Below are 19884 nucleotides of genomic sequence, written 5' to 3'. Positions count from 1 at the left end.
GTTTAATATTTTATGTGTACGTTATACTGTATAATAACATGCACTGTGTCGAAAGTTGAAATAATTAAATTATGTAAAAAACACCCAAATAGCTGTTTCATAATGAAATATTTAATTCGACTTATGTTACTTTACTTTTCCGTCGGATGTTAGTGTTGTGAATGTGATAATCACACATTAATATTCACATCAGATTGGATTAGAAACATTGAAAATTTGCATTAACTACGATTGTTATATACATTTTCTGACAGTCTTTATTTGACCATTTAGCACTTTAGAGTTTGCGTTCAAGCATGCCATGTAAATAACAGTGTGTCTGTGACTTGTTATAAATTAGCTATTGACAACAGATAATCTCAATTTTTGTCTGTTTACACGACAGCAAATACGAGAGTAAAACTTTTGTCAATTTTGGGGGATTCATTTACACAACACTGGTGTTCAGATCCACTGCATCCATGAATTTTTTATATCGACTCTCAAGGAAGAACTTTTCTTTCATAGGAGCGATTCCCCCCTGCAGAGACTGCTGAAGGCTATGGAGCTCTGTTCCTGCACATGTGAATTATTATTCACTATGTGAGACAGCAAACACTTAATGATTCTATCCTCAGTTGTGAGCTCCAGGTATGATTTCTACTCCTGCCAGGTAAAGACACTTTCACAATACATAAAATTCATACCACAAAAAAGGTTCATTATTGTATTTCTTTAAGAAAGTTTATTAAAATAATGTGAAATACATGTTTGCACTATGCTTCCATGCTTTTTTTTCCTATTGGGGAAAAACAATAATTCAGCTAAACATTGGCCAAGGGCATGCACTGCTATGTTCTCAATGGGAATGAAAATCTCCAACCATCAAGGTAGAATAGCATCAATCAACTGAGATGTGTGAATATGATTTCTTTTTTAAGACCCCAGTGCCAATGGGAGTACAGAATGCACTATAAAGGTCAGGGGTCTCTAACCTTAACCCACTTGGTGAAGGTCTCTCCCTGCTGCAACGCACCTTATGGTTTTCTTTGACATTCATCTCTTTGATGAGTTCAGAGAAGCCAGAGTCCATCTCCACAGACACTAAATCTAAATTATTTTCAACTGACTGACAATACTGTACACAGAAACTGAAGACTTCACAAAATGCATACCTTACCACTGGTGCTGCTGTATAATAGAGAATCTATAATAAATACCATTCAACCACTGAACCACAGTCAGATCTTTGTCTTACTAGGAACTCCAATATATTCTCTTTGAATTACAGTAGAACTCTTGGTAACATCCAGAGTGTCACACTCATGTAGGACTTGGGTCTTACACAAAGAATGAAATGGATTCAAGAGTGAGATGATAATTACATTCATACTTAAAAATCAGTCAGATTACTTTGACATCCACTTTCAGTTTGTCTTTCCCTTTATTTGCAACTCCGCCTCCAAACATCTCGGCTGTCATACAACTCCATTGTGTTTTTGACCTTAAAAACGAGCCTCTCTCTTTTCCTGTCAGTTAATCTTTTTGCAGCCATCCCTAGGATACTGAAGATGAACGGCCACAGCTGTGACTGGGTCTGTGCCCCTCCGAGCTCCTCTCCCTGCTCCCAGCTCTACGGAGCACAGGCTATGCTGAAGACTAGATGGGACACGATAACTCCAGGTCAGCAAGGGGGGGGCTTCAGGCAGCCCAGCACCTCCCCCAGTGAGAACAGCTTCCTGGTCCCAGCTGCCGTGGGCCTTCTGGACGTGCGGGACTGACCCTTACCACCACGACCAAGTCAGCTGTCCTGGAGAAAAAGGAATAGTCATTCAGTCATTAGTATCACAAATGTTTGCCTTTACATTGATTATATTAAACCATCTGTTTCATCTGTCTTTTCTTTTCTGACTCATTTCCTTATTTCATGCGTCTTTTCTGCTGGCAGACTTCAAGTTACATGACGACAAAACATGGCGGACGTCCCTTTTATTTTCAGTGGGAATTGCTACATTACCTGTATATTTATCTTCATAGCATCCATTTGGTTTATGTATCATGAATGTTCACTTTTAACCAAGGAAGTTGTCAATTTAGTACGTTGTTCAATACATTTTCAATTCGACTTTATCTATGAAGCACCAAATACAACACAGTCATTTCTAGGTGCTTTTTACAGAGAGAAACCCAATTAAATCTACCATGGTTAACACCCCCCCCCCCCCCCCCTGGAAATCCTTTCTGCTGCCGTACAGAACATGGTAATGTCCAATCAAAAGGGTCAATTAAACATCAGAATCTGGTCAAATTTGTCTTTTTTCACACCTCTGCTAAAAAATTATATTTCAAATTTTGACGCTCCACTTCCTGAAGCTACTTCCTGTCTGAGAGGAGCTTATGAAAAGATTCCACCAGATTAGGATTTTATAATCTTCAGAGGCCTCACTGTTGAAGTTTCTTCTGTTTGTACTGCAGAGGCCAAATGAGAGCAGAAGAGCAACAAGGTCAAAAGGCCCTACAGGCTTCATGTCTCGGCTCAGCCTCTTGTGGTTAAATGAGTTTATCTGACAGCAGTCTTGTTCCAAGACAAAAAGAATGAACAAAAGAAAATAATCCCCAGTTCCCAGATGTACTTCAGATAGGCAACCACTCTCTTCTGGCATATTTCCAAAAGCTCGAAAGATGTAGTTATCAAACTTTTATGTATGAAGTATTCTGGATGCTTTAGTGATTAATAATAAGTCCATATCAAACCTGCCTCATTGAAAAGACAGTTTTTATACAACTTTATGATTTTAGGGCACAAGATAATGACTTCAGTGTTTTCCAGTCTGGATTTAGGTCAAACCACAGCAGCAAAACAACTTTTTAACCTTGTGAATGGCGTCAACACGAGCTGGGAATCATCCAGTCTCAGTTTTGGATCTCAGTCCTGCCTGTGACACAGTTGACCAGCATACTGCTGGATTGAAGAGAAAAATGGTTGGGAATTTCTGGTACAGCATTAAGTTGGTTTGAATCGTACCTGCAAGATCACAAAGATTCTGTCAGTAAGTAATTATGAATACGAGCATGAACCGACTCTAACAGGTATTTTCCTCTAAGGTTGCCCCATATTTGGCTCCATCCGTCTTCCCATCAACTCTGACCAGTCTCCCTTCTTTGTCATATTCCTAATCCCAACAGAACGTTCATCTAAAATAAGAGATTTCTCTTCACAGTACCTCAGTTTCTCTACCTGCATATCGCTAAAGGAACCACGGAGCACAAGCCATTTTGGATCTGGACTTTAAGGGTTAATGATTATGGATTTGAAGAGCTGAATTTGCTGATTGATCTTTTTCTTATGGTTGACATTAAAATAAAGTTTGATCCGACCAATTATCCAGATGAATGTGGACATTTCATTCCATTAGAACGACTTATTTATCTCAAAATCTAAATGGTTTACCTTCTCTCTTTGTGTAATCCCATTTGCTATGGAGACTTCAGGCTTCTCCTGGGACTTCCCACTGAACCGAGAAGAAACCAGTGGGTGCTGCTTTTCATTCTGGTTTTCCCACCGAGCAAAACCTTTATTTTTAGACATCTTCCTGTGAGTCCTGTATTTCATTTTGGGAAAGGTGTGGGAGCCGCTGTCTGTGGTCCCATAACTGTGTTCAGGCCACAGCGGCTCAGTTTGCGTGGCCTGGCTGGTGGTGGCTCTCTGCAGGCACACAGAGATCTTCTGAGCGGAGCCGGTCATCAGAGTGATGGACTGAGATTCCAGACCTGGACTTGTAGGTGCGACGGCTGGGAACTCAAACACCTCATCCTCATCTGAAAGAGAGAAAAATAACAAAACACTGTGAGGTCATCAGTTAGTATTTGCTGATCACTCAGTGGTATTTCTGTTGGTAAAATCTCTTTCTTTTGTCCTGCTCAGACGACCTCCAGTCATTGTGGCAATACTGAGAGACATTTCAGACAAAACTGGAGTTCATAATTAGAGACCCTGAATCATCCTCAGGCCAAGACTATGTGTTTTTTGGTTTTTTTTTAACACATTTGGACATATGGATATTTAATATAAATTTTAATGCTCCTGAAAACTTTGAATAATAGAAATAAACAATTAAAATGGAAGAAAATTATTTTTGAAACTTTCTGTAAAATGTAAATAATAAAAACATGCAGTTCCTGGTGAGGAATACATTAGGACACCCCCCCCACACACATTTATCCACACTTAAAATGGCTAAAATCACAGAAAGTTGATTAGAACGTCGTAACTGAGCATATTGAAGGAGTCTTGTCTTCTTTAAATGTCAGAAATGTAGTAAGCTCTGCTCTTGACTGCTGAGCGGAGAGTGAACCCCATGGTGGGATCCAGAGTGCTTCCTGAGGTCATCAGATAGATGAATATAGCAGCTTATGAGTCTGCTAAGTAATATAAAAAGATCTCAAAACAATTTGACATGGTCCAGTCCACTGTCCGGAAAATAGTCTACAAGTGGAGGACATTCACTAGCTATTGGTGGGTGGGGTGTCCGAACTTCTTCCTCAGTTAGAATCCACATTTTTGTTCATATTGTTTGTTAAATAAGTAAAAAAAAAAAAAAATTTAAGTATTTTTTTGTTGTTTACCTGCAATGAAATCACTTTCTTTTCCAAATATGAATAAAAACAAAAGATGAACATGTGAATATTTCTTGATAGAAAACTGAAGATGGGGTGTCCTATTTTCTTCACACGACTGTCGTTGCCATAGTAATCCACCATTATCTATTTCTCCAAAGCACTTTAAAATGTCCCAGATTGATTCAAAATGCTTCAGCAAAATGTCTGTACTGTCAGGAAGATCACATCTCTCCCATTTGGAATCAGCTCTCAGTCTCAGTTTGGGATTGTAACACAGTCTCTACTTTTAAAGTTTTACTTTAACATATACTATTGAGTAGAACTCATTATTCTCGTTACGATGCTCCGTTTTTCACTGACCAGTGAGCTTTTCTCTCTGGAAGTTCCTGATCTGTGTTTCCTGCTCCCATCAGATCTGCAGTGAGTGAATTCGCTTGCTGTCTGATTTTAACCTTTTTCTCTCTGACTATGTCCCGTCTCTCGGCCTGGTTCTGCAGGTCCTGGTGAAAGGGAGTGTTTTAACGTTTTGTCCCAACGTGGCGTTATCATGGCTCCAGGCTGAACCCCAGTCGGATGAACAACCTGCATCTCATATTAAAATGTGAGGCAAACCAGCAGGTCCGTTTAGCATCGTAGCTCCTGTCGTAAGTAAAACAACTGAAGAATAATGTTCCTGCCGTCAGTGCATGTGAAGAGCAGCCGTTTACGTGATCATGTCAGAACTGTGTGCTCACTGCTCTTCTACACACAGAGCGCGCAGAAAGAACTGAGTGACCAGGATGACATGCATCACATGGTGCTTGTATCTGCTTGACTTCACAAATGGACTTAGAAAAGACAATTTCATTAAAAAAAATGATATATTCAATTGCTTAATGTACAAAGTTTTTAGTGTAGGAGAAAATACGTACGACACAAAACATTCAGAACATTCGGTGACAAATTTTCTTCCTTTATCTCTTATTGCAACTCTGTTAGTTCCCTCATTTTCAAACTGCCCTCGACATACAGATATCTTTGCATGCGCAGTTACCCGTCTGGTGGCGTTTGTTCAGTACATTTAGCATTGTAGGATGACCTTTACAGATGGGCAGCGCGGGGCTGCTGGGTAGTGAGCTGTGGGTCAGTCTGGATGGAGAAACACTGCCCAGAGAACCAGAGCGAATCAGCTTCCGACAGGCCAGAACCAGCAGCTCCTGGCATTGCTTGTGACAGTTCACACCACAGTCTGCAACACAGATCAAAACTCATCAGCTCATGGTTGAGGCACAACAGTTCAAGCATTGTGTGCAGTGTGGGGATGATCACTACAGATAATGTGTACATTCAGCTGAGCTGAAGATTATTGTTATAATTCTTATTATTTGAAGGGTTTCAGCTCTCCAAAAAGTGTATAAACTTGTGATAGAGTTGTCTGGAGTCTCAGTTGTTTGCTCTGTGCCACTCCATGGTCACTTTTAGACTGTAGAACTATTTTCCTTTTCATTGCTCTTGTTTCTTCTTTGTTGATCATCATGCTGTGCGGTTGCTGCTATCTTAGAATTTAATTTCATCAGCCGGCAGAACAAAATGTAAAAAAAAAAAAAAAGACAGGATTACAATTTAATGGTGGAAAATATATGAGAAAGCTTCAATGTTAGACTGAGCTGCATTTGGCTATGGTTTTCAGTCAGAAGACAAAAAGTAGTAGCAAGTATTCACAGCTGTTCAGTAGATATAATGAGCAGATAAGAATGTAATTAATCAATATGGCTCCTGTCTTGTTCATATTTATTGTGTGGTTGAAGTTTCAAAACAAAATGACAGAGATTTATGAAAGAAATTTCGTTAGAATATGTGAAGAAGTTAATTTAAGCATATTGCCGCCAACACATGGAAATAGCCTGAAATCTGATTATGAGAAAAATCATTAAGGTATTTTACATGTACCACAAAGCTCATTTAAGACCGTCTTTGTTTGATCAAACTGTACCTTTGCACCTGTAGCCCTGTTTGATGATCCCCCAGAGCTGCAGAGCCAGGAACACAAAGAGAGGAGGAAACAGAAAAACAAACATGAGGAAATGAAAAGACACCATCGAACATAAAAAAACCCCCAAAAAAACCCAATCCACAACTTCTCCTGTGATGCTGAATGTATGTCTGCGGTAATGCTGCTGACCTCAAGTGTATAAGTGTTCCCTGCACTCAGTGCAGAAGTACTCCACAAAGCTAAATGTGTGATTGTCTGGAATGGAAGTTGTGTCAAGGCAAACTGAATAGACACATTAGTCATGTGACATGGCACTCTGTCAATGCAGGCAGTAACACTGGGGATGTACACAACATAGAGTGAGGAGACGATAGAGATACACACAAATCCAGCACAGTGTTCACAGAATGTGGGCTTCAGGTATGTCATCTCCTGGAAGTTATGGATGAAGCCGGGTCCCATTTTACACTGGAGCAGTGGATTGGCCCGGAGGAAATAAGCCGTCATCTCATCCTTACTAATTAATCCGTCTCTGAGAGGAAGGACGAGAGGAAACAAAGGAGAAGCAGAGAATCAAGATCATGATAAACAGGTGTTTTGGATTGTTTGTGTCTGTTTTTATCACATTTGAAAAGGAGTTGTAAATCAGCTCAGCCATCAGCAGAGGTGCTGCTGTTATTGTGGTGAAAGACTTTTATCACAACTTTTATTTATTGACTTTGTAATAGTCAGTTGTCTGTGACATATCCACTCATAGGTCTCATAGATCATTTTACCCTCCATTCAGTCCATAACAAACACAAACAGCACATAAACAACACCACATAAAGGCTCCTTCTCTTTGGGAAACTTGGTCTAATACATGCAAAAACCCTCATTTCCATACTACTGGTTGTGTTTGATGCTACTCACCGTATCATGCTTCTTTGAAATGCACACAAACCTGGAGTGGAATGTATGAATGTTGACGATGCAATTCAGTACATTTGATATAGAATTCCAGTGAATCAATCAGTTGGAAAAAGTTTCTGACTTCCAGGAACCTTAAGAGATGCACCTCAGCTCAATCAGAAAAAAAAAAATTGTCTTCAGACAAAGTGTGTGTGTGTGTGTGCGTGCGTGCGTGCGTGTGTGTGTGCGTGCCAACCAATGCATCACATTGTCACTACAGTAAGTTGTTCTCAGAACTTCAGCTGCGTATGTTGATCTGTACTTACTGATCTTTATCCAAAACACAGAAAGAGTCCAGGAAAGGGAAGTTGGCTGCGATGCTCTCAAAGTCCTCTTGAGAAATATAGCCATCATGGTCATGGTCATAATTCCTGAAGACAGACTTCCCAAAAGCAGACGAGACACCAGTCACTAATGTCCGCCCATGTTTCTGCAATGTTGAGAATCAATTTGAGAAAAGGAAAGTTGTCAACTCACGTCCACCATCTTCCTGATGTGTTTATTGACGACAGACGGGTCTGGTTTGGTGGTGACGCCAGAGGCCCAATCCAGTGGGGCGAGAGGTTTGTTGGGAGCAGTTGGGGAGGTGGGCTAAAGTAAAGGAACATAAAAGGAGCTGTTCAAGATGAAAATACTCTTAAATAGGCAAACAAGTCATGGTAAAGTCATCTTGTTATCCGTGGTATTGTCAGGGAGCCGGATTTAGGTTTAATCTTTTTAATAATCAGTTCCATGTCACACTTCTTTCTTTGTTTGTCCTGCCATGTCTTCTGTTAGAACTGAAAGGGTGGTGTGGCTCTTCTGTCCTTTAATCATTCATGTTAAGTCATATCCATACAATTGGATTTTAATCTCCCAGTTTCCTGTTCTAGTTTAGTTGTAAGTTTTAACAGTTATATTGGTGTCTTCATTTTCATAACTCCCTGAGGTTTTGTCGAGGAAATCCTCCTGACATGAATATTCTATGAGAACTATCATGATGCAGCATAAGAACATTTGCAGGTGGAAACCTCCCATGAACATGTTTGCCTTATTATGGTTGGGAATTTGTCGGAAACTTACTGATAACTTTGAGTTACGTGGTTCTCGTAGCAAGGACAGTTCATAAATCTCATCTTCTGTGTAGTAAAGGTCTAAAGAAAGCTGAAAAATACAAGAATGTTGAGTATGAGGAAAGTAAGAATCTATTTACAATTGAGATTTGCAGCAAGAAAACATCAGTGGGAGTATATGCCATGTAAAAGACTGACAATGTCACAAGGTGTATTCTAAAGCCTTTGAATAAGCTAAGAAGACACATGTGAGCCATAAAAACCTTCCCCCTCTAACAAGTGAAAAAGTGAAGAATAATGATGAACCAAAAGTCAGGACATTGATGAGTTTAATCTAAAATAAGTCAATCTCATCATTGATGTACAGAATGGTCCAACATGAAACTTATGGTTTAAAGTTCTGAGTTGACTGAAAATGATCTGTCATTAGAGCGACAACTGACTCAAATGCAAGACTGAGTTGAAATGAAGTAAAGTAATCACTGAACAAACTCAAAGCAAAATGGACAACAGAAACAGAACTCTGTAGACGGACAAACAACGAGACAGGGACAAACTGAGGCATTAAATACATTTGAAAGCAGGGCTGGCGAGACACACCAGACAATGATCAAGAGTAATCAGGGGAAGACAAGGAGCACAGAAGAGGACACAAGGGCACCAGACACCAGGAAACTGAAGGAATAGAAGGTAGCGCCAGGCATAAAACAAATAGAACATGTTTTAGACAAATTAGAAAGCCGTGTTGGACTGCTAGTGGTAGAAACATCTTTCTGTTTGCTGAAGCTGGTTTTCAGGCTGCTCCTCGCTCCTCCCTGTGCAGTAATGATCGCTTACCGTCAGCAAGTAGATGAGGTCCATGTTGGGCTCAACCTGGGCCACCGCACTCTGCAGCGACACCAGCTCATTAAAGGTCACGTAAAGCTGATGCATCTTGACAAGGTTCACCCTCTTATGATCATCAACCCAGTCGGGAAAGACGACATGCACTGCGATCAGGTCCTTGAGGTGTACTCCCAGTATAGGTATTTTGAATCCCTGACATTCATTGAAAGCCTTTCGGTAACAAGAGTAGTTGTTGTTGGAGGATACCAGTTCTGTCATCTCACTCCAGATCTGTGTCAAAAAATGAGAAATGCTCAGGTTGACAAGGAAGCTGAGTTACTAGGAGAGTGTGGTGGCAACTCTTCAAACAATGAATGTTCCTGATTGAAGAACAGTGAACATCTGTTAACATCTGGGATATTCTGGGGCTGACGGGGAATTTCTGTATTTTACATTTTCTGTATCTGTATTTTTTTCTAAACTGATGGGGTTTGTTTCGTTTTGTTGATGAAGAAAAATCAGCAGCCTGAGAACCATCTGTAGCTCAATTAGGAAGGTCAGAATCAATTTTCACCTGTCAAAAGCATTTTTAAAGCCTGTTCAGGGTCGTGGGCGCTGGAGGCGATACCAGGGTACTATGGGCAAGGTCAATCACAGGGCAAACACACACCCTCACATTCACACCAAGGGGCAATTTAGCAATACCATTTCACCTCGCATGCATGTTTGGGACTGTGGGAGGAAACCAGAGGACACCCATGTACACATGGAGAGAACATGCAAACTCTATACTGAAAGGCCCTGGGCTGAATATGAGGCCAGAGCATGAACCACTACTCCACCGTGCAGCCCCCAAGAAATTAACCACATTTATTAATTCTACATGTGAATTGAAATACAATGCATCCTGGATGGTAAAGAAAGTGTCATAAATATTGTCAGACCGTCAACATTTGTAATCTTTTGTGATCTTAGTGGTATTACTAATACAACTAAGTGACAATAATTAGTGACACTAATTATCACTAATACTGTAGTAGTGATAATCGTGCATACTGAATGTGAGACATGCGATCTATGAACAAGTGGTGGACTGTTTTAATACTCCTGTCAATGTAGGGTTTGTGAAATAATAGGAATTCTTCCATCCTAAAACTTGATTTGTTGTCTTTGTGCTCTTTACAGATCAAACTGGCTCTGGCTTACCTTCACGACTTCTGGAGCCAGGTAAAGGTGAGTCTCCTTTAGTCGAGAGATTGAGCTGTGGCTCAGCCCCCCCACCACCGCCATCAGAGTGTTGAAGTTCTGCAGGTGCATGAGTTTCTGAAGACAGAAGGTGACACGACTGAAAGGAAAGTTTTCTCCCCAATTGCCCACAACACACCTACCCCACTATAAATTCAGAAATGGCTTCAATGAAAGGGGGGGGAGAGGTTCATCCTTTGCCCAACTTCATTGTTTTGACTGAAAGTTGATCTTTGTTATTGTCTCAACATTTTTTGTCCAAAATGTTTGTGGGGAGTGCAGCTGGATGTGATCTGTGACACATGGCGATTCCTCCATTCAGTCTCACCTGAGCCACGTGGATGTATTTGGTGATGACCTCTGCGCGGGTCTGTGGCGTGAGCTTACTGAGCACCATCAGCTGGACCCATTGAGAAACACCATTGAAAAGGGCGATGGAGCGTTCCAGAGTTGGATTGTCCATAAGACAGCCGTGAATAACGTAGCTCTGGTAATCTGAGAACTGGATCAAAAATCAACCAAACATTACAATGAAATGATGAAAACAGTAAAACTATTTAAAAAAAACAACAAAACACCAATCACAGCACCACTGAACAAAGAGCCAGAGCAATGACTTTGTTGACATTATTTAATGTGGAGTTTTCTATCATAGATTGCATGAGAAATACAGAGCTTTCTTCTTAATTTAAAACAAGTATCCCACTGGAAACATAAATGTGCTTCGTATTTTTTACATCTTGTTTTTTTGTTCTTGTATTTTTCACCCACACCCAAGTGCATAGTGAGGGTATGCTGGGAAAGGTTAGGAGACGACTCTGTCCAAGATGTTTTAGTGTTTTCCATGGCAGTTTGTCCCCGGTCTGCAGTCTGAGAGGACCCTGTCCAAGACCTCCATTGTGGAATCAGCTATGAGCAGCTGTGGCCAGCAGCTTGTTGGTGCCTGTCATGGTGGCAACCCAAGGACATGCTGGTGGACACCAGCCGCCTGGGGAACTGTCAAGCTACAAAAGGAGGCCTTTAGTTTTGCTCAAGTGACTCAAGACAATGCATACAGGTAATTGGCTAAAGTGCTGCAGCTGTGTTGGTCAGTGGTGTGGGAGGAGTTTAGAGAGGCCATGGAAAGCAACTGTTTGTTGGCCTCAAAGAGGTTATGGAGCACCATCCCTGGGCTTCTGGGGTGTCCTTGTCCAATTCCCTAGTAAAGGTCACCATTGAATCAAAACTCCTTGGAGAGTTGAACCTCAGATACAGAACAATCATTCAATTCATCTGATTCGGACGCCCCTCGCTCGCCTCCCACTAGAGGTTTACCAGACATGTCTGACAGGGAGGAAGCCCCGAGGTCGGCCCAGGACTCGCTGGAGAGATTAGATCTCTGCTTTGGTCTGGAAGTGACTTGGGGGTCCCCAGAAGAGCTGGAGGAAGTTTGAGGCACAGAGATATCTGTTTGTCTTTTCTCTCTAAACTGCCTCTGAGACCCCAGCAGGAATGAAGATGGAAGGAAGGACAGATGGTAGTTTTTTATAAAAGGCTTAAAGAAGTCCAGGAAGAAACTTTTTCACATCACAGACAGTCACCCCCTCTAAAGAAACTACATTTCATCACCTTGTCATTGCTCTCATATCATTTTGTTTCCTACATTATTTTACTGAAATCTTCCTGCTAATGATTCCGTCTTTGGAAAACTTTCAGATCACGTAGACGTGAGTTGGTGTGAGCTCAAAGTTCTACATCAGCTCTTCAGTTTCATGCCATCAGTCCTGCACATGGCAGCGTTTTCTGGGCTTCAATGTTTGGTTCAGACATAGAAGAGAAGTTATCATAAAAAGCTGTCCCATAGATTAACTTAATGGAACCACAATTTACCTTAAACTCCACGCAATATAAGACCTTGAAGTGGAATTTATTTGGATGTGTTAAGTTACAGTTATTGAAGTGTTACAACGACAAATCTTAACTTGGCCAAACAAAAACAAAAACAAAAAGAAGATGATCTGTGACGAAGTGAAAAACAGGGTGGAAAATCAAGAATGATTCAGAAAACACTGAAGATCTGAGAAAGGAGACAACTCAGAAAACATCTTGGAATAAGTCAAGAATAAAGAATGTGGTGAGCCAGCTGAGGAAAATAACAGCAGCTTCACGCTAAAGGCTGATAAAAATCATCTTTTCAGATATATTAAAACTAGACCAAGTCATAAACAAGCAAAGTGTTGTAAACCACACTGCACATTGCACATAATATCTTCTAGACATTCTAGTATTTTGCACGATTTCTAACAAATACCCAATATTCCCTGTTTAAAGCGATAAGTGCTGTATATAGTGTGTGTGTTATTTCGGAGATTTAATCCTCAGTGCATAAGCAGATGCAGATATTCCATGCAATATCATGTTTGAACCTTTTTTCATACATGTAAGCTGGTTAGAAAGGAGCTTGTATTGTTGGTATAAACCTTTGAAATTCATCATGGATTGATTCACTTTGAATTACCGAAATCCGCCGGATGGATTTGAACTCGAGGAAGGTGAGATGCTCGGCCAGCTCAATGGGCTCCAGGTGATCAAATAGCAGCGATGCTTTGCCTTTCTTGGCCTGTTTCTTCCGCTGGGTCAACTTCCGCATCCAGTCATATGAAGGACTACAAAAAGAGCAAGCGATAGAAAAAGGTGATAAACTAAAAGCTGCCAAAACATCAATATGGTGCATGTACCCAGGTAGTTCGATCCTAATAGGATGTATTTTTCATCAGTGCAATCTCAAGAAGCTGTTATGACTGCATTTTATTTGGTCTATGTCTTGGGTCAGTGTTTTACCCAAAACAAGGTCAAGATAGGGAATCAAACCACTAACCTTTAGATTGGAAAACGGCCTATTCTGCCAACTGAGCCTCGGCCAATCTGGTCTTCTGATCATTACTCTTTGTTGTTCTCCTCCACTTTATAGACCAAGTGTACGAGTCAAGCTGTCACTTTGAGCACTAACACAATATTGTATACACACTCTAAATATTGAATACCAGGCATGTCTTCCAGATCACACAAACATACAGGAAGGTGATTATGCCAATAGATAAATGAACAATGTGATTCCCTAGCTCTGGATACTTTGGGTTTTACTGAAAAGATGGTGCCGTTTGGCTCAGCCTGAAGCTGCTGTTGGTTTGAGATGCATTCCCTCAACTCAACTTCTGCTACCATGAATTTTATTTCTGGACCTTATCATGAGACCTTTTCTGTTTGGATTTGGATTTGCTGGATCGCTTCTGTTATTTTCTTTTCTTCCCCCACAGCTTTCACCTGCTGACAGATCAACTTTTGAGTTCTTCTTTTATCAGCCAAATTCAGTTCAGTTCAGTTCATGGAAGCAATACATTCTCCAGATGATCATCCTTGTGCAAACAGGATCTAAAACATGCAAAACCTTGTTTAAATCCTCTTGTTTGTGCAGGAAGTCACTCATGGTGTTTTTCTTAGTAAATCACTTGTAAAACTGAAAGTGGATCCTACTAAATCAGACCCTTTTAGGTCACCTCTTCTGGTTTCAGCCATTTATACAACCAAAGAATGAATTAAAAAGATGGATAATATTAGAAATATTCCTCCACATAGTCCTCCCTTTAAAACTGCCCTTCAGCCATGTTTCAAGTTACTAGTTTTAATAAACTGACAGCACAACATCATGACATTCCAATCATCTCATATTAGTACCATGAAGTTGTTTTCATGAAGTGGATCTGCTTAATATACTTGCCAATAGTGATCACATGAGTGGTGTTTCTGCAGGTGTTTGGGGTCCTTACATGGTGGAGATGTCAATGAGTTTGAAATGCTCGTCGCAGCCGAGCCGAGCCGCCACTTCTCTGAACTCTCCTGTGATCCGGATCAGACCCAAGTCCAGGTTGAACTCAGCAGGGAAAGTCATTATCCAGTACCTGGAGGCACACGTTTGTATTTAGGAGCAAATCCTTTTTCCATTGATCTCAATGCTCTTTAGGAGTAAAGTCACAAATTCAGCAGTTCCCCCTCGTCATGGTTTCCACTGTCTTGGCCTCACCCTGATGTTCTTTACTTTTAACCCCGAAACATTTCAGTAGGAATCAACTCGGTGCTGATCCTCCAGTAAACAAGACTTTAGTGAAACGGTTATGTCACCACGACATGTTAACGGTTAATGCTGAACTGTGGGCTCATGGGCGTCATAGCGAGAGACGACAGAAACAAAGCTGTAACAAAATAAACTGTTCATGTACCTTCTTATAAATAAAGTTGTGGTGTTAAAGTAACAAAACAATTGCATGAGTTCTAATACAGTAAGTCTCAATCTCAAATGTGCACAAAATAAATCCAAATGATCCCAGTATGTAATCCAATACTTCGACAAAGAATTTGGTTGAGTTCTTTCAGACTATCTGATAGTGAGAGGGAAGGTTGCAGATTTGATCATAAGCAGATAAAAAGTTTGATGCACATTATTGAAATGTATGAATCTGGCAAGAAAACTACAATATTGAAAATAAAAACATGAAAACTCAGTATGAAAGAAAGTACGAGTCAATTCAGGCATCTTTCCTGGGCTATACACTAAAAAAAAAAAAAATATCAACTAAGCACTTGTTTAGTTTCCATATCAGAAATATGTTTGAATAACATAGTTGAGTTTCTCTTTGTTGAAACGTTCATTCTAATACATGTTGATCAGATGACATGATTAAAAGGGATTAATTTACTTAATCTGAATACATGTAAATGTGTGACGTGATTAAAATACATTAACTGAACAAATTATTTTGTTAAGTGTGGCGACGGGTGTGAGATCGAAGGGTTAACAAGAGACCTTACCTCATGAGATAACAGATCTTCAGCCGGTTCCTCTGACTGTTGTGGGCTTTGGCGTCTCGGTACGTGAACTGAAGTTAAGGAATTGTCATTTCATATTTTGATCCACATTAATGCAAAATAAATCATCACATTCAAGACACAGAAAGAGAGCTGCGTTTTCCTTTTTTTTTTTTTTTTTCAGAAGGATGTTAGTAGTTTTGAACAGATTCCCATCAAGTCTCCTTCCGTGTCTGTGTAAAGTCTATGACTCTTACCTGTTTGTCACTTCCTGTTTTTTTCATTTTGTCCTCAACTGTTTTGTTGCGTTGCAGCACACTTCCTGTTTGTCTTCCCTCCGTGTGTCTAATCACCTTTAAGTGTGTCACTTCTCCCATTCTCAGTGTAAAACTCCCTTTTCTCTCTTGTGTCTGTTTTCAGATCATCTAACTGACCTTTTGACTTCTCGTGCCATAAAGGTTTGTTCATAAAGAAAGGGAAGCTTAGATTGGAGTGGTGAGATGATGTCTGTTAAAACCTGCTGCGATGAGAACGATTCAGGAGCATTTCTTGGTATAGATATATTTTTAGAGATTGACCCGAGTTGATGGAAAAATGGACGACTGGTTTAACATACGGATGGAAAGACAATGTGACAATGAACCAAAACTATGGACAGATTCTGCCTGACATATCACTGTTTCTAAAACAAAAAGTGTTTCTGGGTTGTTTTAAAAGAAGCCAAAGGTAAAGCTCTGAAATGAGAGGCTACACTGGATAAAGTTGTCTGGATGCAGGTTGTTTCAGAACAAGGAGAGGCAAAGTTGTGCAGTATAATCCAATAATCCAGACACGACATTAATTGGCACCAATCTGGCACATTTACCAGAGCAATCGACTGAATAACCCCCCGGATCCCCTCGTATTTCACACTGTGGAAGTGACTCTTTTCTCTTTCTCTGGGGTGAAAAGTTTTGTTGTGTTTTTTTCCTTCCTTCTTTTTTTTTTTCCCATTTTCCCATGTCTTCCCACCACATTTATAGAGTTAACTTGTATTTCAGGAAACATTTTCCCATGTCTTCCCACAACATTTATAGAGTTAACTTGTATTTCAGGAAACATTTTCCCATGTCTTCCCACCACATTTATAGAGTTAACTTGTATTTCAGGAAACATTTTTCCATGTCTTCCCACCACATTTATAGAGTTAACTTGTATTTCAGGAAACATTTTTCCATGTCTTCCCACCACATTTATAGAGTTAACTTGTATTTCAGGAAACAATTGTTCCATGCCTGGAAATTCCCCTTTTATTTTTCTATTGAGGCAAAAGTGTCCTGTCATGATATGAAGGCTTCCCTTGTTTGCTGCGCTGAGCTCCGTCCACTGTGGTTTTCTGACACTCTCTCATTTCATGCTCCCCAGTTGCTTGCCAGTCTTGTTCTGTCTGAACTTGTCTTGGTGTTTCAGCCCACACCTCCCAGCTAATCTGACGCTGTCATGCTTCCTGCACGTGGTTTTCCATTTCAGCAGTCGTTCATTGTTGCCTTCAGGTCATATTCACAATTAATTCATATCGCTATGGTGACTGAAGACGGGAGGACGCTGCTCGGAATTCACTCTCTGCTTATGTAAAGCAGGGTGGGAAGAATCTGGAGAAGACTTGTGAACAGCAAGTTATTGAAAATCTGTATATCAATACAAATACTAGATGATTAGACATGTTTTTATTTCTTTACTGGTTACTGCAAATAATGCATAATGTATTCAATATTATCGTGGTGAAACACTGGGAACTTGGTTGATTCAGAAAAATTGAGAAAAGTTACTTTACAAGTCAATATTTCTGAGTGAATTCCTAAACATAAGTGTTTCAAATTCAATAAATCACAGTGAAGATTAACATTAAAGAATGTTTAGGACTCTATCAAACAGCAGTTTCAACTTACGCTCACAATGGTTTCTGGGTAAGTCAGAGAAAGATGCAGCATCACGCCTCTCCTCCTGATTCCATGAATGATTAAAGCAACACTCATATAGATTTTAGTGTTGCTGTAACTTATCTCATATTTTATATTTGTAATCAATAACTACAGCATTACTACCAAAAGGAATGGCGTTGTGTCAGCACTTTCTAAAGTGTTACTTCCAACCGTGCGTGTGAGTGAGTACATAACAAGCAGAGTACTGACCTGGTAGGTTCATGAACACTGAGCCAGGATAGTGATGGTGCTTTAACAAAAAGAGCACTGTGGAGTCAGTCAATGAAATGATGCCGAGCTGTTGGCAGGGGGGATCTCACAAGTTGTGGAGATGAAGTTATGTTTCACATCAAATAGTAATTTGTGATAGAATGCCACAGTTGATGATTAATCACATTAATCACAATATAATCACATATCTGAGAGGATATATCCGTAGAAGTTTTCCTGCCAGTTCTGGAGACGTAACATACCAGCGATGCATCAGCAGCAGGCTGCGAGGCATCAGGCTGTTCTGCAGCTCCCCGCTGTCATCTGTGAAGAGATGCAAGTTAGACAAAGTCAGAGTCTTCCTGAAATCAGACTGTTATCCAGCATTCTGTCTTATTTTATATATGTTTGTAATTATGAAGCTTCTCTGGGTAAAAACATTGTCAAACATAAAGTTGAAGGACCTTTTGGCAAAGTCAGGCTGAGAGGACGGGCATCAGGTACAGTATGAGGCAGGATTTTAATCCAGGGAATACAGAGACAATCCAGTCAGACAAACGTGCAAATAAGTAGATATGAAGGGTTTATGATAAATAAACAGGAAATGTACTCATGAAGGGGAAATTGGCCAGAACAAAGACAGTGGAATCGAGGCAGGACGATTCTGATTTCACACACAACCAACAAAAAAGGAATCAGGTCTTTAACTTGCATGAGGATCCGATCTTCTCTCTGCTCATGTAAACCACCTTCAACAGTCTTTCATATTTTTATTCCGGGGTAGTTTGCAGTTTAGAGAAAGATGCCTGCAGCTCTAAGCAGAAGCAGGGGGCTGTTTTTCAAAAGCAGATATATTGAAAACAAAATTTAACCTTTTAAAAGACATAAATACAGACGTGATGAAAATCTGTTGAGAATCATTAAACTGACCAAATCCAGCTGAATTCCACTCTGTGAGTTGTGGTTTTTAATCTTAGCTGACAGAAGATGTGGGTCTTCCTCTGGATGGATCGATCTGTTTGCTGTTGGCATTCTCTCACACAATCCAAATATATAATTGGTAGTTAAGTTTATGACTCTTCACCTGGTCTAGAAAAGGGAAAGTTCATCTTCTTACAGACTCTGGAATAAAGACTGAGCTGTTGTATGGCAGAACTCCAGTGGGGATCTTTCTAGTTTGATTCAATCAATCAGTAGGCTGGTCACTCACCAAATGCATCAATGCACTCATTTAAAATGGCGTCAAGAGTGGCTGCCTTCCCTAACGTGGACGAGCCCATGATCCCAAGCTGGAGTGACGATGCTGTCCAACACTTCCTGCTCACGGCTGTGCACCAGTCAGGGTTTTCCTAGGAGTGGCAGATAGTTAGCTGTCGGTAACAGTTGTCCATGTATCGTCTGTCGGTGGGTACATGGTTACTTGTTCTAAAAGGATTTACGTCAATGAGTTAAAACAAATGCTCTGCTAGGCTGTGTCACACATTTATCCACATAGACGGCATACAAACACATCATGAGGCCGTGTAATGGATCATGCTGCTCAAGGATCAAGTTGAACCCAAAGCAGACTCGTTAGAATTTAGAGTTAGACAGAGTTTATTGATAAGAGGCCAAGGCAGGGGTAACCAAAACTTTGAACCAAAAGAGAAGTCAAGAACAGTCCAGAAACACGAGCAGGCATCAGAAACGAGGGAAACACGGAGAAAGGGCTGGAAGTCACAACGACAATGAACAATGACGGCGGGCATAGAGACAGAAGGGAAGGGTGTAGACAGGCAAGGGGAGAAAGAAAGGTGAAACTCATAGACACAGATCAGAACAGGCAGAGGGAAGCCAACAGGAAGGGCAAGTGTACAGAGATGCAGGCATGACAGGTGAGTCAAAATAAAACAGGAAGTGACAAACAGGTAAGAGACGTGGACTTGACTATGACATAGAAGAAGACGCAGAAGGAGGCCTAGCAATGTCTCGTCCATAAATGTCTGCAGGTCCAATCCCACGTCTCCCCGACCATATGTTGAAGTGTCTTTGAGCAAGACACTTAATCGTGAATTACTTCCAAATGGATGGATTGAGCACCTTGAATTGCAGCCACCATCTTGGGAGAATGAGTGAATATGTGTGTGTAAATGGTAGATTATGATTCACAATGTAAAGCACTGCTGAAACAGTGAACAAGTGTTATACAAGTGCAATCCATTATAAAATCTATTCACATAATTGTTAT

The 19884-nt window shown here is 40.5% G+C and overlaps 1 protein-coding gene across 2 annotated transcripts; it reads right to left on the bottom strand.

The window, feature by feature from the left end:
• Positions 1 to 716: 716 nt before the first annotated feature.
• Positions 717 to 18937, bottom strand: rasgrp3 (RAS guanyl releasing protein 3 (calcium and DAG-regulated); the record flags this gene model as incomplete). Of its 2 annotated transcripts, XM_080482296.1 has the most annotated exons (15): positions 3164 to 3798; positions 5678 to 5827; positions 6572 to 6608; positions 6956 to 7103; positions 7789 to 7904; positions 8000 to 8113; positions 8585 to 8665; positions 9412 to 9690; positions 10606 to 10722; positions 10973 to 11146; positions 13142 to 13289; positions 14451 to 14582; positions 15490 to 15557; positions 17884 to 17981; positions 18868 to 18937. In XM_080482296.1, 15 exons carry the CDS (start codon positions 18935 to 18937, stop codon positions 3392 to 3394), a joined length of 2139 nt encoding a protein of 712 aa, XP_080338422.1. In that variant the 3' UTR covers positions 3164 to 3391. The 2 variants fall into 2 exon arrangements, with proteins under 2 accessions (XP_080338421.1, XP_080338422.1); XM_080482295.1 differs by lacking the exons at positions 17884 to 17981; positions 18868 to 18937 and adding an exon at positions 717 to 1789 and having other exon boundaries at positions 3431 to 3798; positions 15490 to 15546.
• Positions 18938 to 19884: the final 947 nt, after the last annotated feature.

The sequence above is a fragment of the Lipophrys pholis genome, assembly GCF_963383615.2.
Source record: "Lipophrys pholis genome assembly, chromosome: 15".
In the NCBI taxonomy this organism is placed as follows: Eukaryota; Metazoa; Chordata; class Actinopteri; order Blenniiformes; family Blenniidae; genus Lipophrys; species Lipophrys pholis.
Note: the sequence above shows the minus strand (reverse complement) of the source record. Positions and strands in the feature narration are given on the sequence as shown.